This window comes from Saccostrea echinata, unplaced genomic scaffold, assembly GCF_033153115.1.
Source record: "Saccostrea echinata isolate AGI-Se365-2 ecotype Australia unplaced genomic scaffold, CSIRO_AGI_Sech_v1 ptg000016l, whole genome shotgun sequence".
NCBI lineage: Eukaryota > Metazoa > Mollusca > Bivalvia > Ostreida > Ostreidae > Saccostrea > Saccostrea echinata.
Window position 1 is genome coordinate 27237180 of NW_026889765.1, and position 27627 is coordinate 27264806.

A 27627-nucleotide genomic window follows, 5' to 3' on the forward strand; every position below is an offset into this window, starting at 1 on the left:
GAAGTCCAAAGTACAGGTGTTCAAAAAATTTAGATGTTGGGGTAATTAAAAAGTCAAGATTTTTGCAATGTTGCAACCACCCCTCTCACTCCCTAAGCAAGATGAATTCATGTTTAAAATAATGAACATATCTTAAACTATTTCTTTAGAAACTGGATCATCTGATAGACAAAAGATAAAGGATGGCAAACAACTGCACACATTAGTGTGGAAAAATATCTATCTAGAGAGGAGTGGACATAAATATCTTGCAATGGATTTTCAAATAAGGGCTCTGCAGTACAATAGAATTAGCACTCTTAAAAAAAACCTGCCACTTTTTAAGCAGAGTTCTAATGAAAGACTTTAAAACACTCATAATAGTTTTAAGTGTATTTTTATTGTTTAAAAAAAAAAGATTCATTTCATATAGTATTCACAAGTTAACATGTTGTGTAATTCTTATGTACAATTCTCTAGATATATAAGCACCAGGAAAAATAAATATTCCAGATACATTTAGGCTTTACAAAAATTCCTTGTGTCATTATGTTTAACATGTATAAGGACAAAATGCCTTCATGTAATAAAACATGGATCTTTACTTTTTAATGCATTATCGTCTTTCATAAATTCAGAACAGCAAAGGTTATGACTTGAAATTATATATATTTTTTCCAACAGTTATAGAAACTGTGAACATATATCATATATCTTCCTTCATGTACATATACTGCATACAGAATCATTGATATTTTATTCAGTCAAGTGTTTAGAACATACCAATGAACACAGACTTCAAGAAATGTGAAGCATCAGAAATTTTGCTCTCATTCTACATAAAGCATGACCACAAATCAGAGATAAATTGAACAAGCTTGCAAACATTTTAAAATTTCATTAGCACACATATATTTTCTTATCTGTATATTAAACTTCCCATTTTTGAAAACATATTCAAGTAAAGAAATAAATACATGCACCAAGAGATCATTTCATAACCTCTCATTTCCAATCACCCAAATATTTGTTGCTAGGCAACTAAAACCGATAATTTTTTCCCCTTCAGAAATACCTAGAATTAGAACATTAATTAAAATTTTTCTTCCACAAAATCACAGAGTAGAAAATAAATCTTTTGTAAAAATAAGGATAAATAAAATTTCCTCTCTAAACAACCTTCAACTAAAACAAAAATGTAAACATAAAAGCTAAATGTATAATGAAAACTTAAAAATTCCCAACAAAATGGATGCAACAGCTAAATCATTGTTGAAATACTGCTGAAGAAAATATTTTGTACATGCTACAAATCTACCTTGTTTTTTTTTTTTTTCACAGAAATTTAATGGACTAAAAGCAAATTGATTACATTGTACAGGAAATTAAAAAAAAAAACAAAATCAAAGCATGAGAAGGTTTTATGTGAATCTGAATAAAAAATTCCCTAACCACATCCATACTGATTAACATTTTCTTAATTAACTGTCAAAGTTTCAGATTAAATTCATGTGTCGTTGGTATAGTCTCAGAATACTGAATAACACAACCCATTTAAAAAACAAAGCTGATGAATTTTAGTTTGAGAGTTTCTAAAGAACCCCCCCCCCCCCCCAAAAAAAAAACATTACCTAGAATAGACATTACTGTTTTGTAGAAATTATACAATGAGTAACTCAGGTGATAATACTTTTAATATATTTATACGAAAAAATATAGATGTTTCCTAATGAATACCTAAATATGGTTAAATTAATAATTACAATAAACACATTGTTTCTACTTTATAGCAACACATCGTTATTGTTTTTGTACAGCCTGGAATGGGGTTCACAACATAGACGTACTTAATGCTGCCATTATCTTCTTATTCCCTTCTGTGAAAATTTGTTCTCCTTTAAATTGCATATAACAGAGTTACCATAATAAAATACACTTTGATTACATGTTACTGGGGGTGACGGTTAATGAATATGAAATTAAAAAATAGCAGCATATGAAATACATGTACATTTGACCTGGCAACAGGCCTTTTATGGAAGTGGGTTTACATGGATGTTGCTGATTTTGATTTCTAATATCTATAATTTGTTAATACATCAAATGTAGACAGGGATTTACACTGTATACTATTGCATAGATTCTAATACAGCTGCTGGCAGGGGAATAAAAAATGCAAAGAAATTCAAAATTCAAAATCTATTCATGTAAAACAAGATGCAACAAAACACAAAACTAAAGTGCGAAAAGCTTGACTAGGGCAAATGATTTCTGTGTAAATTTAATGGAATCTTTGTTCGTTTTAATTTAACATGATGTTGTGCAGTTCCACAGTGAACGTACCAATAACACTGTATGTGGAGGCCTTTTTTGTTGTTTAATTCACTGGCTAAATTATTTTTCACTGCAAGATATGCCTCTGCTGTGATAAACCAATTTCAATACCATGATTGAATTTAAAAAAAAAAAAAACAACTTTGTGCTGAAAACTGATTGGTTAATTTCTGTCAAAGAGAAGAGAACTGCTAAGAACTGATTGGCTGATTACTGTCCAATCGACTGAAGAGGCGGATTCTTCTGGCACTGTTTGTTGCACTGTTGATAACTTCCATCCACCTGAAATAAAATACTAAGCATAGAAATACTGGCACTGCAGAGATTTTTTTCTTTTTACTTATCCCTACTGACATGTCACAACACATCTATGAGACTGCCAAAGTGTCATTTTTTTTAAATTCCCAATTCTTCTCAGTGTAATCTTTAAAATGTTAAATACTTTATATTTTAAGATGCTGAAAATTTAAACAAGTACAGAATCAATAAACCAGAAAGGTTAATTACTTACTCCCATTTAATGTAAGGTAGATCATTATACTGATATGTAAAACTTTATATTACAGTTAATAATAACTGCCGCACCTTTCAAATGTGTATTCAGATTCTGCTCTGAAGAAGTAAACATGATTTTTGAACTGAAGCTTGAACACATGGTCTTTGTGAATGCCATCTTCATCCTCAGGTGTGTTTACAGCGTAACCAAGCAATGGCAGGCTGGCTAAAGGGAAGTCGTCCTGTAAATAGTAATGCATTTTCGTGAAGGCATATACATATATATACAATACTAAACCATGTCATGTAACTTGGAAAATTTCTTCAGTTGATTGATTACTACTTTACACAAAAATATTAAGTAACCAATGAATGGTAGACATTTCTTTTTTTGAAGCTGACAAATACAGGTATGTATAGCTCTTCAAAATTTGTACTCAGTTATCTGCATACTGCCCAAAGCAAAAATACATTTGAATCAAATCTCATTACTTAATAAGCAAAAAGAAGCATACCTGATATGTTTTGAAGAAGAAAAGACAGAAGTTGGTGAAAACGACCCACAACTTCTGCCAGCCATTACTATTTTTGAACTTCCTCAGTAGGTAACCGCTCAACTGGTTCTGAAAAGTCAAGAACAATTCATCACAATCTCTGTAAATCTCCCCATATGTCATTCAGGGCAAAAGCAGATAAATACATGAAAAAATGACAAAAAAGTTGCATAATTATATTGTGGGAGAAAACTGGTGATATAAAGTGCTCATTGTAAACATAAAGGAAACTAAATTTGATCAGTTATTGCTGATTGATTTTGATCAATTATTGCTGATTGATTTTGGTCAGTTATTATTGATTTGGGTCAGTTATTTCTATTGCTGATTTTCTTCAGGTATTGTGGATACCTTAATTGCTCTCTCGTGATCCCTCATACTGACACTGGTATTCCTGTGCCAGCACACATGCATGGTGGTGTTGGCTCTGTGCTGGACATTCTTGTCCTGTGACACCCCATTCACTTCACCATCCACCCCTACATTGTCTGAGGAACCTGGAAATATTTACAAATTAATTATACAATAATTTGTTTATAATGATTAAAATGCAAGTAATAAAGATAATTTATGCTTCTTATCATTTTAATATGTATATATCTTGTTCACTGATAAAGAAATACATGTATTTTTTAAACTTAAGAATTTTGATAGAATATTGATACAACTTATATTAGCCATGACTTTTGGTTTTTATATCTTACTGCCTTTTGAGGACTGAAGCCTAGATAACTTACCATCCTCTTACTTTAAGTTTGTCTGAGATTAGATAAAGGGACTTATCATCTTATCATTTTTTGCCTTGTCCTATACTTGTTGAGGGTATGAGAGTACGGTCGGTGTTAGAACTTAATACCCCTTCATCTTCTAGCTTCCTTGTACTTATATGTAAAGCACGGAAGACTAGTGTTTCTGAACTTATCCCAGTGTATTTTGGCTTGACCTGGTTTTACTTGAGGATTTGAGATTATTGAACTTTATCATCCCCAGGACATTTGGCATGCCCTGTGCTTACTTTTTCGAGGATTTAAAGGGTTTTTCTCACGAATCTAAATTTTTTAAAAATGAAACACTTTTATATTCTTGAAACATGTAATTACTGTTTAATTAGGAAATTACTTTGAGAACAGTCATAATTAGGCAATAAAACACCCGTAATATAGAGTTCTCGAGGTAAAAATCTCTACTAATTAGATAGGGGTCACGTGGTACTGAAACATCATAGGTGTCAATGGTCAATTAGAACTCGTAAAGCTTATCGTAAGACTAAATGTATCAAATAGATTTTGACGTTAAATAATATACACTACACAATAGATCGGTAAAAATTTTGACATCGACGATATTCTTTCAGTTATAGACGGTCAATCTTTTATGTATGAACGTCTAGCAGAGAGAAATAACCAAGAAAATATGCCGACAATAGGAGAGGACACCGAAGACGATGCCATTGACAACTCGGGACTTCCGACTAAATAGAACAAATAACTGAAGTTGGACTTCATAAATATTTAAAAATATGAGAATTTTAAATTCAACTTCTTCATTATCTTAATAAAACTGTATATACATAAATATTCTATCTGTTCCAGTGAATATCGTGTACTAGAAATGACATTTCTTCAACACTGTTCGATGGCGCCGTACGCCATTACGAAGTTCACCAACATTCCCACTAGCATGTACTAGATTCTGTGCGACTTTAAAAATGCGTGTCGAGTATTTTTTCCTTTCTAAAAAAAGGTACTATGTCCTTAAAATATTTTATAGTATAGAAAAAAAATCATGATCGGGCATAAACGATTGTTCTGAATGGAGAATAAGCCCTCACGTTTGCAGAAAAAAGGGCCCCTTTCAATTCTCGACCAAGTCCAAGAAATGTGGGAAAAAAGTCTTCCTGAAACCTTTCTTGTGAGAATTTGTGCATCCTAAAGCCACAAATTATACCTTACTAGCTGTCAATTATCCAATTATCACTTATTTATTTACTAACAGGTTTAATAGACACAACGAATGAGCCGTTTTGTATACAGAATAAGTACTTTGCTTGACCAGGATTGACACCTATGACGTCAGAGCAATCGTGCATAGCATTGGCGATCAAAATATGCATATTGAGAAATTCAAACTTTGAATCGCTGAAACATCAACAATATTAATTTTCTAGCAAAGATTTTTAAATATATGATTTTAATAACATGTAAACTTTGTCATACCAAAAAATTTTGAGACGTGATAAAAACCCTTTAAGACTTGGTTTTGGAACTTAATCAACAACATTTATTTTGGTGTGAACTGTACTCACTTGTTGAAGATCTAAGACTAGGATATCAGATCTGTTTGCACACAGGACATTTGGCTTGTCCTGTACTTACTTGTTGAGGATTTGATTCTAGGATATCGAAACTTATCATCCCTGCAACTTTTGGCAAGCCCTGTACTTACTTGTTGAGGATTTGAGACTAGGATATCTGAACTTATCATCCCCACGACTTTTAGCTTGTATTATGGCTGCATTCAGATCTTCAATCCACTTGTCTTTTTCTTCTTGATAACTACAATTCAGCACAACAGAACATTTTACATTTAAGTCAAAGCAAAGAGCTAGGTTCACTTTATGCATAAAATGGCCCTGTAGAATATACCAATTTATTGACTAATACCCCTGTACCATTTTCAACATTATTATAAAGTAGAGACTTAGTGCTTTCAGTTTATACAACAGAATTTCCTTTGAAGAGTCCAGGCATTGAACAACAGGTTGTGTGAAATTGCGATGTTATTGACTTTCGCAGAAAACAGGTGTTTTTGAGAACCTTCAGCAAAGAATTAAAATATGAGCACATCCCTCGATCCAAAAATTAAATATGTTTTATAATCTTCAATAACAGTTCTTTTACAATATATTTATACATTTTGGATCGGAGGTTGTGCTGTATATGAAATATTGAAAAATGGCATCATAATTTGGCTATTTTTGAAGAAATATTCAGGATATGTGAATAATGACGCAATTCACGACGTCAAAATGCATTGACTAGAAAGAAAATTACGTCATTTTCAGTAGATATTCATTCACCAAGTGCTCAAGTATTATTTATTGCCTTGTTGACTAAAACTATACAGTTTTGAATTTTCAGAAATTCACAGGGCCAAAAAAGGTCCTAAGTGGCTCTTGCTCTTTAATTAGTTTTTCTTGTATATAAATATGAAATGATTAAAACAACTCTGAATCTGACCTTGCTGCCACTAAGATGCATTTATTTCCACCATAGATTGCGAAGCTGTTGGCCACTGCCATTTTAGCATGGTCCGATTCCTCTACCTGTGCAACAATAACAACATTTTTAAACAATAAAGTCTGGAAATTTAAAAAAAATCAAACTGTTAACTCACAGTAAACCCAATATTCCCCCTTAAGGATTATATTTGTATATCAAAGGAGAGAACTTTATATATTTTTTAATTAAGTATATCAAATATAGGAAATTACTGAAAACCTACGATCATTCCTCGTAGAGGGAGTTGTCCGTGAACTTTGAACTGGAGAACTGAGGATGCCACACGGCTAGTGTACACCAAGAAATCCGAAAACTGACAAAACAGAAGCAAAAAAAATCAAGTTTAAACATTTACAAAATCAAATAATCATATTAACATTCTACCACATAAAATACCAGCTTGCTCCTACCAAGAAGAACATTCTTTGTTGGTAACCTTTACGGGAGAATTTCTGCAGACATCCTTCTCTGATGAAGATCTACAAAGAGGAGTAGAAGACAAACCATAATTCAGAAGGTATATGAACACAGACATGTTCATTAAAAATAATTATTGGAAAATGAAGTTAAAAAAAAATATTCAATATTTGACTCCTGTTGAAATTTTAGGAGCCAAAAAAAATATCTGTTTTTGAAACAAAAACACCTTCATGTTTTTCACAAATTTAGCATAGTTTGAAGATTTGGACAAAGATTATCTATGTTGATAGAGCATTATAAAACCATGTAAACACTTACCCTGTCTCTGTGTACAAGTGTGTCAATCCCCACTAAATCTCTCTGTAATTCTATCAGCTTATGGAGATTCTCCTGAAAAAAAGACCAAATTTCAGCCATCAAAATAAGATACATAATGCTTCAAATGATGGAGAGGTGGGGATGGAGGTCTACAGATTCAGAGAATGTGACCTACCTGTGACCTAATAGAATCACTAAATTCTGTGACCACAGCATTTATCTGACTTAAGGCATCTACAACAGAAGGAAAATCCCTCTTATAACACTATCAGAGATTGAAAAGAAAAAGCATTCATACATGTACATAAATTTTAAATAAAACGAATCTCATCATTTATTTTTCATAAGAACCATCAGTCTGCAAAGTTTTACATGTACCTATTCTCTTACGCTATGATTCCAATTTATTGCTTTTTTTTTTTTTTTTTTTTTTAGAGAGGATCCTGTTTCTTTAAATACAAGTTCTCAGACCATAAAAATTTAAATTATAATGGAATGATCCCAATTAATGCAAATGTCAAATAGTTTTTCATACTCACTTTTACAATCAGCAAAGTCTGGATGGTCCAGTGTGTAATGTTTAGTTAAACCTAAAAATAAAAATCACACAAAATAGTAATTCACATTTCTTCTGTATTTCTGAATCGCATCAACTTCTGTGCACAAAATCAAAATACAATAGACATATTTACATGTATAAAACAGCAAGTACAGGATGCATTTCAAGTTATTATAAATTTAGCAAAAATTTTAAGCAAAATATTATATATCTGTACAGAAATTAAACCAAATAAAAAAATCATTTAAAATTATTATTGTAATTTAAGTAAAAAAAAATATTCATTACACAGTAATATCAATTATCATAAATTCTGCGTTTAAATGTATGATTTCTCATTAACTGAACGCAAGACTTACGTTCCATAATAAGTTTGTAGTGTAGAATTCTTTGTGCTGGCTTAAGGAGGAAGGAATTCAAAGGGAGATAACACACTTTTTGTTTCTCAAAGTCTCTGTACATGGCTTCAAATGTTTTATGGGACTTTAATGCCAGCTCCAGGTCCAATAAAATCTCTTCTTGTCGTTGTAGATAATTTCTATAAAGCTAAGGAACACAAGAGAAATTTTTATTCCCTACTACAACATATACACTCTCATCCTTTGATATGGACAGTAAATGGAATAAATGGTTGTAAGCTATCGGTAAAGACACATTTCTGATTTCTGCTAACATTTAATAAACATGGCATGAAATAACTACATTTAACTGAACCTTTAACCAAGAATTTTGAAGGGGCAAATTCAACAACAAATCCCAAGTCTTGTAAAAAAAAAATCTCACATTTAATATGATGACAATTAGCACTTACTGGTAAGACCTTTGGAAATGTTGATGTCATAATGTCCCCTATCCTCTGGTAGTCTCCATTTAAATGTGCATTGGACTTTCCCTCCCTATAACACAAAATCTAACCTCAGTTGACATGCCACAAATTTCACATTTGACAATGCCTTGTTGCAGAGGCTGCAAAATGCTCATGAATTATTTATAGAATATGACATTTTCATTCATTGTTAATATTTTCCACCTACTTAATTCTTAGAGCTGCAACTTGAATTACTGTAACTTCCTCAGAAACTAGTCCTTAAATTAACTTAACAATTATCTGTTATAATTTCTACTTTTATTAAAAAAAAAAAAACCCTAAAAACTATTAAGAATAATATAAACCATAGTGGCTTTTTTAAAATCTGAGTAAAGGAACAAACTACATCACTGGTTTGCAAGATACTCAACTCAGAAACACAGTTACTGTAATCATGTGCATATTTGTAACAATATAAAAAGAGATTCCTTCTTTTAGACTTCAGTTTAGATAGAGTTCTGATTTTAAACCAAGTTCCATGAGTTTTGTATTCATACCCCCTCTAACCATCAATTATACATGTACCCTTCCCCTCAACCTGCAGATGAAATCATCAGGACGGATTCTACTATGAACAATCCTTGAACCCATGGCCTGGTGATCCATCATAGTCTGCCAACAGGGCAGACATCGAGACCCTCTACCATTGATTGACACTTGGTCAGTGACGTGAATGGATAAAAGCCTACTTGTGAAAGGACAGGAAGCTCATACAATTTACTAGTCCATTAGAGAATTGATGCTGCAGACATAAGGATGTAATGGCCCATCTGCTGGTGCAGACTAAACAGAGCTCATTAGTCTATGGAAGGAGTCAGATTTACTACCTTGATTTTACATCTGTGCTTCCAGTTAAATACTTCTCAAAAACTGTCCATGCAAAATAAATGTAACTGAATGTTTTTTCCCTCCCAATTTGAAAAAAAACCCTCAGTCCTCAGGTGACAGAGAATCTCAGCTTAATTTGATATTTTTCCTTAATTGGATCTCAAACAATTTTTTTTCCTAGTCATTCAGGTAGTAACAATTAAGGATATCATAATTCTCGGTTCAGATATGAGCTTCACAATCAACATGATCAATAAAATATACTGAGCTTCAAATGCGTGGTTCTGGGGATATGAGCATTATCTGACAGTTCTACTCTCTGAGGAATATGATACAATGTGTAGCCCTAAAGTCATCAGAGTCATCAGTGATACTGTCAGTTGTGATGAGACCCCCAACAGGATATTTCTAGCAGGATAAAAAAAAATGTGGTCTAAAAATGTATAGTACTAAACAGCCTTAATGAAACTTGAGTATCTATGAGAGAGAGAGAGAGAGAGAGAGAGAGAGAGAGAGAGAGAGACAGTTCTACTCTCTGAGGAATATGATACAATGTGTAGCCCTAAAGTCATCAGTGATACTGTCAGTTGTGATGAGGCCCCCAACAGGATATTTCTAGCAGGGTAAAAAAAAAAATGTGGTCTAAAAATGTATAGTACTAAACAGCCTTAATGAAACTTGAGTATCTATGAGAGAGAGAGAGAGAGAGAGAGAGAGAGAGAGAGAGGGAGAGGGAGAGGGATAAATGAGCTGCAATGTAGTCAGGTAAAAAACACAGGAAATCAAAGATTACAGAGCTCAACTCAATGAATGTTTTCTTAAAGGAAGCAAAGTCTCAAACCCTAACATATGTCCTAGTAGTGTGCATCTCTAGATGCAACATTTATGCAAGTTTGGCTTGGGTAGGACTTTTAGTTAACTTGGGAATGGACTTGCTCCTAAACCTTTTTTCTATTCAGTCATCTGGAAAATGTAAGATTCAGCATCTGAAGCAAGTCTGGTGGTTAGCATTCCTAGATGTGTCATACATGCAAATTTGGTCAACATAAGGCTTGTAGTAACCTGGGAATAAACTTAAATCTGGTCATTCATCCAGAAAATGTAGGTCAGATCCAGAATCCAAAACAAGATTTAGTCTATGTTGGGCTTACAGTTATTTGAGAATGGACCTGCTCCAAAAATTTTAACATATTCACTCTTCTGAAAATGTAGGTCAGATCCAGCATCCAAAGCATGTCCGGTGGTGTGCATCCCTTGATGCATCATTCATGTAAGTTTGGTCCAGTTTAAGCCTATAGTTACTTGAGAATGAGACCTGCTCCACTAAGATTTCAATCCATGATTTAATTGCAACAACAAAGAACTGGATATTGACCCCAGGTTTTGTCCTCAATCAAATGTCGCAATAAAATCATGTATTGACCTCATCAACATGCCATAATGGTATCTAATAAATCTATATACCACATGGAGAGCCTTTGATCCACCTCTTTAAGGAACTGACAGTGGAAGTCGTACAGAGGCCCGTAATGTACAAACAAGTTGGTTAGGTAGTCTGGCAAACCGTCCTCAAAATGTACAGCATTCTGGAACCACTTTTAAATTAAAAATATATTTGTTAGTTTATTTTAAACACAAAGATTAATTTTCTTCTATGGCCGACTCACTAATCATGATGCATCATATTTAGCTTTGAACTAACCAAACATACATAAATGTTATTGTTAGAGATGTATTTCATGTATCGTAAATTTATAATTCAATTATGTAAATGTACATCACATCTAAATCTCAGTACAAACTAAATCCTAGTATATAGAATCATACATAGATCATACATCATCATATAGAATCCTACCATTGTAATGACTTCTAAGTCCTTCTTATAAGTCCTCTCTGTCATTAGGAGTTCCTTGGCAATATAGTAAGCTCTGTCCACTAGGTGTCTCTGTGAACAGCAAAATTTACAGTATTTCAATACAAACAACATACCCAGTCTCTCGGATTTAAATTTCTATGGTGTTAACACTTATTAAACAAGAGGCCCATGGGCCACATCGCTCACCAGAGTAACTTTGGCCATGCTGTTCTTTACCAGATTTCTCCCCTTTTAATATACCTATTGTGGCCCCGCCCTACCCCCGGGGGTCATGATTTGAACAATTTAGAATCTACACTACCTCAGGATGCTTCCAAATATGTCTCAGCTTTATTGGTCCAGTGGTTCTTGAAAAGAAGATTTTTAAAGATTTTTCTTATATATTTCAATGTAAAACTTGGATTCCCTATTGTGTCCCGCCCTACCCCCGGGGGTCAAGATTTGAACAATTTATAATCTACACTACCCCAGGATGCTTCCATATAAATTTCAGCTTTTCTGGCCCAGTGGTTCTTCAGAAGAAGATTTTTAAAGATTTTTCTTATGTATTTCAATGTAAAACTTGGATTCCCTATTATGGCCAAGCCCTACCCCCGGGGGTCATGATTTAAAAAATTTAGAATCTACACTACCCCAGGATGCTTCCATATAAGTTTCAGCTTTTCTGGCCCAGTGGTTCTTGAGAAGAGGATTTTAATGACCCCACCCTATTTTTGTCTTTTCTTGATTATCTCCCCTTGTAAGGGGATTTGGCCCTTTATTTTAACAATTTACACTCCCCTTCACCCAAGGATACTTTGTACTAAGTTTGGTTAAAATTGGCCCAGTGGTTCTTGAGAAGAAGTTGAAAATGTGAAAAGTTTACAGATGGACGGACGACGGACAACGGGTGATCAGAAAAGCTCACTTGAGCTTTTAGCTCAGGTGACCTAAAAAAAGAATCATAAAGAAAATAGTATGAAGTTAAGCTAAATCTCATTGGAATTCAAAAAAAAAAAAATGGTTGCACAATGTAGCTAGAAAAGAACAACAATAATTGAGATACAAATATCAGAAAAAGAGGGTCCTTGTTCCATATACATATTTAAAATTATGCCATAACTTTATTGATGCGGTATACTTTACTGTTTTTATACCTTGTTTTTCTTTTTCGGATCATCTTCTGAATCATCCGTCCTTGACGAGCTGAGAATACTGACATTTCCATGTATCCCATGATCCTCTATCACGGTTTGACTAATCACAGAATCAGGTGGGACTGACCTATGGTTCACAGAGGTCAGATGGAGGTCACTTTCATTCAGTGGGGGAGGAGGAGGGGGAGGGTAGTCATCCTCCTCCTGATACACAATGGGGGTCTCCACGGGGACTGGGGATATTCTGTTGAGATCACTACTGCTCCTGTAAATAAGGTAACAGAGTTAAGGAACCAGACATTTAGAAATCTTAAAATCAACAAATGTCCACCATGACTGCAGGTTATTTGAGTGAAACACTGTAAACCAACTTTTATTAGAGTGCAAGTAATATGCATGAAAAATCCTGTAAATCACCTTAAATTCATGAGAACTTTATTTTCACATAATTACAAGAGACCGTCTGCTCGTGAAAATTTCATTCTTACCTATATTAATCTTATAAAGGATTATGTACAACAAAAAACAATAGAGACAAAAATTTTGTCTTGCTTATTAATATCAAAAAATGTTCTCATGAAAATAAGGTGCTATGTAAAACTTGTGATCTACAGTTACCTTATCATTGGGGGCGGGAAATCTTCGAGATCTGGCTCTTCCTGTACTGTTTCTGGAATGTTTTCGACTTCATCGCTTCGGACAATATGGTGATCTTCTTGACGGTCTATGCCTCTCATGTCATTGGAACCGAGGACAGGTGCTGAGAACTTCCTGTCTCCAAAGGCACCATAACTCTCCAGCGGCTCAGGGGAGGACTGGATGTGGGGGTAGCCTGGATAAGGGGGAGGTAAATCTATATAAAATGGAAATATTTCACTTCATTAGTCTCCTATGCAATTCACTATACTCTCATAAAACAGGAGAAATTAGAGAAAAAAATAACTAAAAAGTTTCTATTTTCAGCTACAGAGCTGTACATGTGCATGTAGTAAACACTGTAAAATGTCTTTATAGTAAATAGGCATAAATCCAAAACCTGGTTATAGTGAAGTCATTTTTTTCACAATGTAACTCAACCTTTATATGAAATATTAACTAGATATAGTCATGATAGTGATTGGAAGATTATGCAATGCTGGTTACCCTTGGCAATTCACTATTTTTGTGTTTTACTTGAGAAACATATAACCCCCTCTCCCCCTCACAAAACTGTTTTGTCTTTCCTTATTTCATTTTTTCCTGTGAATAAGTCACCTTATTTATAAAGAACAGTGAAAATTAATTCAAAGACAATGGTTTGCAATTGGCAATACATGAATAAAAGTAGTAATTCAGAAGAATAAATATAGTTTTGAGAACTTGTAATGCGCAGTATTGAACAGTCTAACAATACCCATAGAACAAACTTGCTTTTGTGTTAATTTGGTCTCTAAAGGAATCTTAACTAACATCACTGAAATGACTATACTGAAATTTGAAGATAAAAAAAAATCGAGATTTGCACTCTGTTCAAGTACAATGGCATTTGTTCTTACATTAGAGGATAGCCGAGTATGATGAAGGTATAATGTTCTCCAATATGGCTCTATTAGATCTGCTAATTGAGTTTTAAGAAATGGAAAGAGAAATTTGAGATCAATGTGGAACAACAGAGAACATGGAATTATCCTTCTGAATCGGAACAAAACTCCAAAAGAAAAGATTCGCTGATGATATTAACTTCCCACTGTTACAGTTAGTAGGAATTCTTCAGAGCTTCAGAAGAAGAAATATTGATTTTCAATAGTTTGAAGTCTTTCTCAGACAAACTGTTATCTAATAAATCCCTGCCATTTAGCATCATTCTCATAACTACAGCAGAATCTTGTATAAAGGACAAGGACTGGATTTTCTCATGCAATTTTCTTCTAACATACCTGCACAGTTAACAGTACATAATATCTCTCTCAACACCATATGATACATGTATAATAACTTAAATTTTTTTTTAATCCATATCATTCTTAGAATTATTGTAAAATTTAACTATTCATTGAACCTATCTACTGCTATAACCCTAGTGGAAAAGCTTAAATATTCATGAATTTCTTCATATTCAATTTTTTTCTCTTCTGAATTTTTTTTATTTTTTTTGTACATGGCGTACATATATATACATTAACGTTTAATTGATGCACACTATTCACATCACACTATCAGAGATATCACAATGATATATGGTGTACATAAATGTAATTTTCATTTTTACCCCTTCCACCCCCAAACCCTCCCTACTTTGTAATTTTGTAAAATTTACATGTATTTATATCAAAAGTCAATTTGACTTTGGAAATCTCTATAATAGGTGTGATAAACTTTTGCAATAACATCATTTAGCAATTATATTACTATGTATTTAGTGGCTCTTGGCACTGAAAACTGAAGAATTTCACTATAGTTGTATTAACCAGTTTGTTGATTTGGGCTATTGATTAAATTATACAAACATATCATTATATGTGGATTATGATGTTACAATAACTGATATAATTTTCCCAATATTTCTTAAATTAAGTTGACCAATAACCTAACATTGATACGAACAAGATAAATACACTATCAAACCCTTAATAAAATAAAAAATTTTATATAATAGGGAACAAATTAATAATCTGCCTCCCTGATTGTTTCTCCCTCTCCTTGTTTACGATGCCGAACAAATAAGGTGTAATGGATTTTTCATAAGTGACTAGCTACTGACATCGGTGGTCAGTGACTCGCTATCCCTCTAATGGACATCAATATTCCACCAGAATAATGATTAATCAAGTTCCAAATAACACCAAACATGCCAATTTAGGAGCCAACCACTTTCTATATTTGTCCAGCTATCTAATTTATATTTCTATATTCCCTATAAAGGTCCTTTTTTCCTGGAAATTACCCCTGTCTAGTTACTTTCTGTCACTGACAATTGTTTTTGTACCCCTGGTAATAAACATTCAGTATGAAATATAATTTTCTGTTTTAATTGTAATATCTTCCATTATCTCTTGATAAGACAAGATGATTTGTTATATAGTGCAGAACACTGGGGTGTCTGTGATTCTGTGATCAAGAATCTGGCATGTATAACTACTTTTATCTATTATTAAACAGCTGAGTTAATGGATGAATCCTAAAGCCTCCCTAGTAATAAGACACACACCAACTGAAAATAGCGATACAAAACTTGAGTATTGGAAATCTGTTAACGGCTCTGCCTACAACAATAGGCGGAAAGTTGACATTTTGTTTCTCAAACAATTCATCTAATTAAAAAGACAGAAAAACAAGTTCTTATTCGCAATTATATATCCGTGCTGAAAAAGAAATTCAAGCAAATGAAATATTGATAATAACAAGATCTTCACAAAACAACAAACAATAATAGTCGTCTATACATGACATCATATACTGTCAGCCAATCACACAGATAAATTTGGTACCTACCTTACAGCACTATCTGACCAATCAAATTCATGCAAATGCATTGTGGGTAATTTTCAATATCCATGAAAATCCCTCCTTCCTGGCAGTAAACACTTCATGATTTGTCAATGGAATTTTCCCTGATTAGGTATTCATCTTGATGTTCCATTATGTCTTTTTAAAACTACTGGCACTCACTCAAGGCAGAAATATCTCCTGAACAGAACTGATTTTTCCTGATTGCTTTGTGGAAAAACTTTTGACTTGAAGCATTTTCCTTTTTTTGAAAGATTTATCCAACAACATGAAGGATTACAAAATAGCATTTCTTGAATTTAATACCCAAATTCCTCCTTGCTTTTTGTTAACACATTGTTCACCCTAAAGACATGGACAGCAACTTCCCCCTTTGCCAGCAAAATCGGGAGATTTTTCCTCCTGTTCTTCTGTGCCACAATTCTGAACAGAATCGTGGAAAAAAAAGGAACACACTATCTGAGTGTTCTCTCTGCTAGTGAGTTATTATTTCATGTATAATCTTGATCTGACTACAACAGTGGGTGTCTCAGTGTACACTTTCTCATCACAGCCTCCTGCTATCAACATCTTCTGACACCAAGCCTGATATTAAATTTCTACCATTTCAGTGCTGTTACATACAATCAATAAAAAACTAATGCAGATTTTCCTCATTTTTCATTCCATAATTGGCCAATTACTCTCCACGGTACATGAGAATAACAATAACAGGAGTTCTGTGTGATTAAACTACATGGTAGTTTTACGTCATAAGTACTTAACAATATAAAAAGGCCTGTATAGCTAGCCTGCTTGCCTTATGTCATCAGCACTTGTACTAATGGTATCATAACAGTCTGTTGTTTAATAACACAGCAATAATTAGTTTTTACTTTTTATTAAAATGATGTCAGTATAATACATTATCATCAGATGTTTTCATCAGCCTGAGAATGAAAAATATTTCCTTCTGACCACAGTCTAAGCATTTTAAAAATAAATAAATCGAATTGATTCAAAATATCATAAATATATACAAATATTCATTCAAAAAAAACAAAACAACCAGCAATCAAAAAAAGAATTCTTTGCTTGTTAATTAAAGGTAAATATCTAAAAAAAAAAATGATTGTCAAATCTATTGAGATTTAGAAATGAAGTATACATGTGAGTCACATCAGTGCAAATAATATCTACTTAAACACTTGTTTTAAATATTGCATAAATTCCCACACCATAAGAAATAGAAAAAGACATTCTAAAATAACTTTGTAAAACCCCAAGAAAATTGTCAATTGCATTTGAGCTTGAAAATGTATAAAATGTCAATGAGATTCACCAAAGGGCTAACTATACGGTCAATTTGCTGGCTTATTTCTAGACATCTGTGCCATGGCTATAAACAGAGACAATATTAACTGCTCTGTGGACTGCTGAAGTAACCAGCCCTCTAGAAAACAAATAAAACACAGACTGGTCTATGACAGCTTCCTAGAGCTAGAGAGTTATAATGGTAATATCCCATTATTCCAAAGAATTGGGTTTAATACTGATGGAAGATCTGTAGCAAACTGTACCGATTTAGCAAAAACAATTTACCAAAGACTACATAAGTTATTAGGGAAAGGAAATTTTATAAACTAAGCTGTGGCCACTATACAATAGAGAGAATTTTCCATTTTAATATACTGACTATTTTTTTTTTATTGACGTGTAAACTTTGAAATAATCAATAAAGATGCATACGTATACAGGTGCTTTGTTTTGATGAGTGTTCATTATAATTCTTGTTAAAGACAGACAAATCAAAGAATGTCAATTTAAAATTAATTAAAGTGAACAATTAAAAATATCTCTGCTTCAGTTATCAAGTGAAACAAATGAATAAAGCAAAGAATATAGATTTAGCAATGCCATTTTCTAGTCGAAAATGTTGAACTCACAGAAAGCTGAAGATTTTATTTAAATAAGCTAAAACAAATGCATGTCTAATCTCCATTTAATATCATAGAAAAATATACCAACTCCATTAGCAATGACTTGGTGAGATCAAGTTGATTTTAAGTTTATTAGGTTTTCCCTCCTAAAACTTTGCACAACCCCTTCAAATGCAGTAGCTTACTACAGATCTTTTAAATTCATTTGTAATGTCAGGATTTAGATGAACCTTGCTATGAATCTCTCCCAATAATGCTTTTAGTTTGCCATTTTTGCACACCTTATTGTTTATGCTCTTGAAATCCCTTAACAATTATGTAAAATTCTAACAAAGATGAAGAAAAGATAGATTTCAAAAAGTCAAGATTATGAATTTTCCAAAATGGTCAGGGTAAAATAATTTTTAAAAACCCACTGTTTCAATTACTGTATACAGGGAAAATCCCCCCTTTTTTCCCCACCCCTTTTGCCCTCATTGCAAGTGGGCACTTTAAATAGGGTGAATTAAAAAAGATAAGAATTATATCTTAAATTGACACAACTGTGTATGGGCAAATTTTAAAGGGGCAAAATAGTTTGCAAGTGTGAGACGGCAAAAATAACTATACAGAATATATTCTTTGGCACTTGGAAAAGAGGCATTAAGGATGCAACTCTAATAATTCCGGCTGAGACAGTTTTGAGACCTGACTTCCTTATCAAGACCCATTGATCAACCCCATCCCTCCAAAAAACAACCCAACCCATATCAAGACAGACATTTATCCCAAGTCTAACTTTATTTATAATTCTAACTAATCATAATGTTTAATATTTAGAGTATTTCTTTTTTTCCCCTGTCCTTAATGAATAATTTTTCATTTCAAATTATGAATTGATGTACACAGTTATGATATATATAGAGTCCCTTAAAACTGCTAAACATTAAAAAAATATACAATTTATTTGTCACAAAATGTGCAATGCATCAAAATCACAATGAAAATAAAATTCAAAATAGATCAATACCAATATCAGTTTTCTGTTGCACAAGGAAAATTAAGAAAGCATATAAAGTTTGCAAATTGATCACACAACTATGTTAGCCTGACTGCAAATTCAGTAAAACCAAAGCAGAATGCAATGACAATGCCAACCGAAGTAATACATTTTTAAGTTGAAATTATTTCGTTGAAATTTATCGTACAAAATTACAAAAAAATTAATTTTGTTCTCCAAAAAGCTGACCAAAAAAAAAAAAAAAAAAAAAATTATATATAAATATATATATAATCCCCTCCCCCCTTTTTCATCAGATGTGGCTAATTTGTCTGTGTATAAATTTTTAGCCCTCTTGTCAATTGTATTAAAAAGACCTGAAGGCAATGAACAGAATTTTACTTTGGTTTGAGTGACCAAGAAAAGCACATTTTCCCTATCGAAAACCAATATCATCCCAGTTTTTCATTTACGTGTCTCTGTACCAAGTCACCTCTTATTATTGAATTCTGCCATTTTCTTCATTTCTATCAATGAAGTCTATTCTGCTCAGGGGTATCAGAGCCTGTTTTAATCAAAACACATTTTACTCACCCATGTATCAAGTGTGCCAAACATACTGATATCAGCTCTTCATAAAGGTTAAATACCAAAAAAAAAAAAAAAATCTATCCTATGAATCCAGATCAAATTTATCTGACAAAAAACAGAAAACTACGGACATACTTTTCCATTGGGACTAATTTATCTTTTTTTCCTTTTATCAAAATCAATATATTTCAGGATTTTTAGCTCGCAAAATACTTAGTAATTCATCATAAGTAATAAATAATTGATATTATAGATCACGTGATATCCCTTGTCAAAAATGTCACTCATCACTTATCCTAATCTAGTAAAAGATATTTCTGATACAACCTCATAGCTTAAAAGCAACATGATTTAAAGTCAAACATGTATTTTCTCTCATTGAATCCATTACATTACTATCCCTACATTGAATATAGATGTATTTATGACTATTGTAAAAACAATGCTGCAAAACATGGCAAAGATAGGACAACTGAGATCAAATATAATGCTATATAGTACTTTGTGAAATATAGAATCATTCTTGTAGAAGTTCCCTCTTTAAAAAGAGCAGGAATAATTTTATTAAATTCAAAGGAAATCTTTCTTTCCTTTTTTTTTTTTAATTTAATGTTTTAGATTAAAAATAGGTCAATTTGACCTATATGTACATATCCTCATTATAAATACAGCACATGCTGAATACAAACGTAAATCCGCACAGAAAAGCAGAAATCTAAATTAGATTTATTTTGTTCCATCAATTCTAACAAATATCAAACAAACCATTTATAGTACGTCTCTTTGAAGAACAAAAGTTTAGGACCCCCCCCCCCCCTTTGAAAAAAGGGGGGAGAAAAAATGTATGTTATAGTACCCTGAAAGCTATAAATTTAATTTTTCTTGTCTCAATTAAAACCATTCACTAGAATCAAAGAAACACAACAAACCATTAATGAAGAGTTTCCAGTTCAATAAATAAGACAATTAATAGGCAGGTGCAAATCTCGGGCCAATTACATTATCAAGAAATCTTTAAGATGACTTCAGATCAATTCTAAAAATCATTACACCCAACAAGGAACATGAATCATCTCAAAATTTCTTAATATTGATTTATGCTGACTTGTTCATTGATTAAAAGTGGGGTAAAACTCAAGACAATGGAACAAACACTCCACTCATGCTAAAACTCAATTTCTTTCATAGAGCTTTCAAATCATAATTATACTTCGTTTTGTTGCAAATAATTAAAGTTCAATGCATTAATTGCTGTATAATATCTAGAAGCTTATTTTGGTATGCAAGCAGGAAGTGGGTGCAGGCTAACATAACCATGATAAAACATATGGTTTAGATTTTTTGTTTAGTTGTTGTAACTTCCACATAATGTTTTATTTATCACAACACAGATTATACAACTATTCTACAAACATGATGAAATCGCTCATCATTCATGCCAACAAAAATCTGATAATCATGCATCAAAACTTTATCCCCTCTTAATCTTGGAGCCAGCTACTATATTTTAAAAATTATCTGCAACATCTTCATAATGAATATGTAATGCTGTTGAATATGAAATTGCAAATTAAAAAATAAATATTTTTCTGTAAGAGCATAACAAACAACTAACAAAAACCCAACAAATAACAAAAATAAGTAAATAAATGCTTGACAACAAGGGAATCTATGCATAACATGCAAAAATTCTTATCACAGCTATTCACAGAATCTAAAACACATCCTTCATCAAAACTCATACTTTATATAATAAAACAAAAGGGTGGCTATAAAAATACAAAAATCTATGGCAAAAATTAATATCATTCCCCAAAAATATGAGATTCCTCTTTATGAGCATAAAATTGAGAATTGATTCAATACTGCAAAATTAAAGGTGAGCAAATATATTGTGTGTGTGAAAAAAGAGCATTTGTAATATCATGTTTGATGGCTTTGGAAACTTTTAAATAAAGGAATACTATAACACGGATCCTAAAATGTCTACTAAAAATATTCATTTTACTTTTTCATAATTTCTATGCATTTTCTTTTTGTTTTAAAGATCATTATTACAAGTACTCACATCAATATTTGATGAATTTCCTTAAGATTAATTACTTTTGGTCAAGTTTGCCTAATGTACCTATCATAGACTTATAGCGTACCTTATAATTTGGTCCTTTGATTAATCTCTTACTAAAATTTTTACTTTTCTGACTTTTTCTGAGAAAACTCTATTGCAACAAAACATTCACAATCTTTGAATTTACTGCAATATTTCCTTACCCTACCGATTATCACAACTATAGTACACCTTCAAAGATCAGAAGGCTCGAAAAAAAAAATAATAATAATAGACCAAACTAAAAACATAATAAATTGTGAGACAGTCACTGCAGAAATTGTTTATTTCTAGAATCTGATCTGCCAATCAATTCTGCTGAGCAATGAACTTTAAAAATATTACCCTTTCACTTACATAATGTGAAAAAAGTGCTTCAATAAATATGTATTGTAAACAACAACAATCCAAATGATGAAATATATATATATATATACACTTGTATAATCATGTTCTAATCTCCTTCCAATGCATACCTCTATGAAGTATGTGGACATTTGAACTCTTATGAAATGAAAACAAATTTCAGTGCCTACAACCATGTTTCAGGGGAAGGAGTCCCATGTATGCGTTACAGGAAAATATGCTCAATGAACTTCTAAAAAGAAACATATCATATATAACAAAAATTTTTAATATCATGAATTAGAATTTCATTCTTTCAAATCTATCATAAAAGGAGGAAGAGACTTTTGCAATTATTTCTAAATGTACTTTAAAAGCACACCATTAATTCTAAAAGGATGCCTCTAACAATTAATTCTTTTTATCAGATTTGCAAAAGATTCTTCTGTCATAGTGTAACTGAACTTCATTTCCTTTGACCCCCCCCCCCCCAACTTTTTCAACTGTGTATAGTGATGGTGTATAAAAGTCTAACACCCTTGTCCCTATTGGCATACTCTTCCTACTCTCTTTTACAGAAGAGTTCTTACTACAAATGACATACTTGCTTCAATTCAAAAAATAATAATTTCTACAATTTACAAATTACAAAGCTAGAAACTCATATCATCAACAATAAGATGAACCAAATTCGTTGTTTGTTCCTTGTGGACTCCCAACAGAAACATCAGGGCTCGAAGGGAGACTAAAGGTCAAGGTCGGAATGACAAAGCCTCCTTTCTGTTCTGTTACACATTCCTCATCCTCCTCTAATGAAGAATCACTGAATGAGGTGTTGACGTCTGCTACATTGGGATTCTCCAGGTCAGCCAAGGGATCAAGACTGTATCTCTTAGACCCAGGGGGTCTATCACTGTCTGACTCCACAGAGCTCAGACTCGAGTCTGTCAGAGATACTGGGATCACAGGGAGGGTGTCTGAGGAGGATCTCCCATTGTGTACACTTTTCTCCTCCTCAGCCTTCTTATCCTCTTCTCCAGGGTCATCTTGTGACAGATCTCTCACCAAACCTTCATCCACCCCAACACCAGAATCTTTGGTGGTTTCTTTCCCTGAGTCTGCCAGACTCTTGGCAAATTTCAGGAACTCGTCCTGCTTGTGACTTTCTTCATCACTGCTGCTGTGCTCACTTTGGCCGTTTGAGTCTAGAGAGGATGTGCACGACTCGGACGTGTCAGATTCCACCATATCTTCATCTTCCAAACTCTCAAGGACATCCAGAACATCTGTAGACTCCGACTTGGAGGGACCTTGTCTAGCTGTATCAATATGACACAAGTCATCAAAATGATCCACTAGGGCAAATGCTGGAGGATCATTCACACTTTCAAAGCTATATTTGTAGCCTCTTTCTCTGTGGAAGCTTACTTTTCTTGGTCTCTGAGGACCATAAAACTTATCTCTCTGATCTACCTCTGACTGGACAGGCTTAACTTTAGTATTTGTTGGGTTGAAAACCACTTCTCCTGGCTGCATTTGGATCTCTAATGGCTTCTTGCTGTCTGCATGTTTAGCAGAGGGAAGTGAACCATAGTCGCTCTTAGTATCAGTCTCTGAATCACCCAGTCCACTGCTTCCAGGCTTAGAGTCAGGTCCTGTGGAAATATCCACAGGTTTGAATGTAGAAAATGTGATGTTTTTTAAGTTGGGCTTTCTGGAAGGGGGGTCTTTATCCTGAATCAGGAAAGCTGCAGCTTGTGAAGGCTGGTCTAGATCTTGTCTGATACATTCAGAAAGCTCCTGGACCAGGCACACAGGCATCTCTTCACATCTGGCACCCTCCTGTTTATGAGTTCTAGTTTCCTCTACCTCATGACTTACTGACTTATTATCTTTCTCAGTTTTATTCATTAACTCCTCCTCTTTATAACATTTATTTTGTTTTTCCTCATCTAGCTTTATTTCTTTGTAACAAGTATCTTGTTTCTCCTCCTCTAGTTTTTTCTTTCCCGCAATTTCACTCATTTTTCTGTGAAGTTCACCAATAAATTTTACCTCCCCATTAGGAATCTTATTCCTGATATCTCTTTCCCCATGAAATGATGAACTTTTGCACAGATTTGGACTTTTGACCTTCCTGTCTTTCTCTCCTCTGAAAGACAAACTCTTGCTGAGAATTCCCCTTGTCTGTATGTGTCTGATGACATCCCTCTCCAGAGTTGGGCTAGTGGTATCATCTATAGATGAGAAGCTGTCCTTTGGTGGGAGTCTGTGGATGTTAACGATCTCCAACTTTCTGTTGCATGATGGGGACCTCTCTAGGGAGGATTTACTGGAATGTCGTGGTCCAGTGGACGGGGATCTACTCAGCACTGACCTACCTGATGGCGACATACTTTTACTTGTCACCTTATCCCAGGAAACAGACCTCCCAGACACAGGGGATTCATTTCTGGACTCGCTTCCCCCCTCATACACCTTAACATGCTCTATCTGCATATTAGTGGGTCTCCTCTTTTTGGAGCTTCTTCCACGCCTGATAAATGGAGGACTTTTTGTTGTTTCTTGAACATCTGCTCCATTATTTTCATACAGCCTCCTTTCTAGGTAGTATGGAATGTCTTCAATGAGATCATCTGAGCTGCTGACTTCATTTTTGTCTGCCTCAGGAGAAGCCCCATGAGGGGAAGTATTCATCACTGACTTGTCCTCCTCCACACTTCCTGATGCTGCAGATGGTTCACAATGATCCACTGGATCCTGATGAGAATTAGCACTTACAACACACTGATCGACTGTGTCCATCTTTGTCCTACTATCATTCTCCACTAAAGAGTTAGGTATTTCCTTCACTGGTGACATCTCCACACTGACAGTTATACAAGTCCCCGCTGGTATCTCCTCATTTAATGTAATAACAAACTTTCCAGCTTGACTTGTAATTTGTTTCTGTTCTGTAGAAGAATCTGACGTTTCTGAAGGTGGTGATGAATCTTTCACATCTTCAGCAAACATAACTTTCTTGCCATCTTTAAGGTGAGAAACATTCCCTGAATGGTCAAGAGAAAGATTTCTTTCTCTTGATCTTATCCCTGTAGAAATATCATTATCAACTAAAGAAATCTCCCCATTATTAGCACATAAACTATCTTGCCCTCCACCACCACCACCACCTGAAAATTTAGGATTAACAGATACATGGTTACCATTGTCATGTACATTTTGATTGGCTGACAATATATGGGAATTAGTATCTAAACATTCAGAGTTAGTAACAATAAAACTGGCACCTCTGAGAGCATTGTTTTCTCTCTCCTGGTCAACCTCTTCCTCAGCCCCGGGGGTCCCTTCCCGACTCCTCTGGACGTGATCCAGTTTCGGCGAGTGGAGGGAATGACTTCCAGAGAGTGAACTGTCCATACTCTGGGTATCATTGTGGTCACTCCTGCCTGGGGACACCACTCTCTCCATCTGCACCACATGGGAACCACTAGATGCCAGGCTATTATTGGTGTCTGGTGTGTTATGGATCATCGTCTTTGAGGCGATCTTTGGTGTAACACTCGTACTACGACTTGAAGAGATCCTACCACTAACAGATCTGTAATATTAAAAAGTGTTTGGTTAGACATTATCTATAAATAGTGAAACTTTATTGAGAAAAGCTTTGTGTCATCTTCTGAAATGATGGGGCATCAAGATACCGAAAGCTTCTATTTTCATTAGTCCTGATATTTTGGTGGAAAATGCTGGTCACTTTTTTAAAAATCTTCAACTCTTTTAATTATCAAAAGTAATATGAGCAGCATAGCTTACATTTATTTCTTTTTTTCTCAAGTCTCTTTGTGTTTGATCAATTGAATTCTTCATAAAATATCCCTTTAATCAATGATACAGAAAAACAAACAAACAAGGCAAATGAACTGACTTTAATAAAAAAAAATTCAGCCATTCCCTTTATAATACAATAATGCTTTACCTACAGTTACCTAGACACATTGACTAGTGCTAACAATTGAAGGATCATACATGCTGGAGACTTAACAAAGTCTATTTTGTATAGATAATTTATTTATACTGAACAAAAATTCTATTTTACGGACATTTGTTTCCACAAAATCAAATGACGAACAAACATCCAGACTTAAATTAGAAACGAAGCAAAACAAAATTGACACTTTGTACAAGAACCATGGCAACAAATGCTATCTAAAATTAAGAAACTTCAGAGGTCTATATTAGTCACCAATAAGAAAGCAAAAACTCTAGTAACTGTAGGTCATCTCCAGGATTTTGATAAAAGGACAATGGGCTTATAGTCAAGAAATGAGGACTGTGATATTTAAGGGGAAATAACTCACAAGTAAAATTTATAATCAAACTTCAATCAAAATTTTTTATCAAAATTCTGTTACATTACATGAATTCAAAATAAACTTGAGTCCTATAATAATAATGCATCAATAAACCTTAACTCCCACCCCTTATGCTGAAGTTCTATTCTGTAACTCCTGTTTCCCCATTATAAAAATTGAAACATTAAGAAATTCTGCATTCATAACAAAAGCTGAGGAAACACACTGACATTTAAACAATATCAAGAGATCCTCTGAATTAAAAGAATAAGGAAGAGGAATTAATGACAGACTTCTCAGACAAATGTCGACAACAAAGTCCACTTACTTTCTGTTAACCCTTGAGTTGTTTGATAAATATAGAAATACAATGAGTTCTGCATACACTGCATCCTCAACACAAGATAAAAAATACTAATTTAAGTCTTTTCCTTGTTTTGTACTTGTAATATTTTTGGTTGAATTTTTTTTCCAATAAAATATTCCCTAAAAAGTCTCCTTCCTGAAACTATGACTTTTGAGTGCTTAGAAGAAAACTTTACAAAGAGATCTATTTGCCAAAATTAATAAAAGTCATGTAGACCACACTGCTGTCCAGATAAGCATCTACGCTATATAAAAAAAGTTCCTTGACTTCCTGGCATACTTAATCTTGAGAATTTTTATGAATGGCCCCCACCTTTTATTTTTTCTTGGATGAAAGCAATGCACTTTCTTAAATAAATTAAAAGAAAATAAGCCCCTTTACCTTGATGCTTATTTTTTAAATTTGTAGAAATTTGTTGGTTGTTTCCAACAGAAAAGTCAAAAATGTAAAAAATTAACATACTGGTGTATAAAGAAACCAGCAAAAGAGAATCCCTTTCGAAAGGCATCAACTAAGCCTCTATATTTAGAACTAAGGGTTACCAATTGGCAGGTGAGGCACAGATTAGAAACCATTTAAAACCACAACTGTCACGTAACATGGTAGCAATTGAAAATGTTTTGAGGACTGTTTAAGTGAAGATGTTTAGATATATACCTTTGGAACTGTGGAGTAATGGGGTTTTCTCGTACATAGCTCATCAGCTGTTTCTGTGTCCTTCCACTATATCTGTAAAGACATCAATAGAATAAAGAGGTGGATCAAAGATTTTGTTAAGTCAAATGTCACCATTATTGTTTTGACACCTCATTTCCCTACCTTCACAG

General features: G+C 33.6%; 1 protein-coding gene across 2 annotated transcripts in view; it reads right to left on the reverse strand.

The window, feature by feature from the left end:
* Positions 1 to 1304: 1304 nt before the first annotated feature.
* Positions 1305 to 27627, reverse strand: part of LOC133188612 (FERM, ARHGEF and pleckstrin domain-containing protein 1-like) — a 46581-nt gene continuing 20258 nt past the window's right edge. Inside the window, exons 10-28 of one of the 2 annotated variants that reach the window (XM_061324106.1) lie at positions 27458 to 27529; positions 25369 to 25679; positions 13270 to 13504; positions 12652 to 12916; positions 11495 to 11584; positions 11101 to 11231; positions 8752 to 8836; positions 8300 to 8486; positions 7921 to 7971; positions 7557 to 7615; positions 7382 to 7453; positions 7054 to 7122; positions 6863 to 6956; positions 6602 to 6683; positions 5808 to 5917; positions 3714 to 3859; positions 3324 to 3431; positions 2899 to 3050; positions 1305 to 2595 (exon numbers count right to left, since the gene is read on the reverse strand). In XM_061324106.1, the coding sequence (XP_061180090.1) occupies positions 2505 to 2595; positions 2899 to 3050; positions 3324 to 3431; positions 3714 to 3859; positions 5808 to 5917; positions 6602 to 6683; positions 6863 to 6956; positions 7054 to 7122; positions 7382 to 7453; positions 7557 to 7615; positions 7921 to 7971; positions 8300 to 8486; positions 8752 to 8836; positions 11101 to 11231; positions 11495 to 11584; positions 12652 to 12916; positions 13270 to 13504; positions 25369 to 25679; positions 27458 to 27529 (2410 nt within the window). In that variant the 3' untranslated portion in view covers positions 1305 to 2504. Of the gene's footprint in view, positions 2596 to 2898; positions 3051 to 3323; positions 3432 to 3713; positions 3860 to 5807; positions 5918 to 6601; positions 6684 to 6862; positions 6957 to 7053; positions 7123 to 7381; positions 7454 to 7556; positions 7616 to 7920; positions 7972 to 8299; positions 8487 to 8751; positions 8837 to 11100; positions 11232 to 11494; positions 11585 to 12651; positions 12917 to 13269; positions 13505 to 22681; positions 25680 to 27457; positions 27530 to 27627 lie in introns of those variants that run through there. The other variant, XM_061324105.1, reaches the window with a different exon arrangement.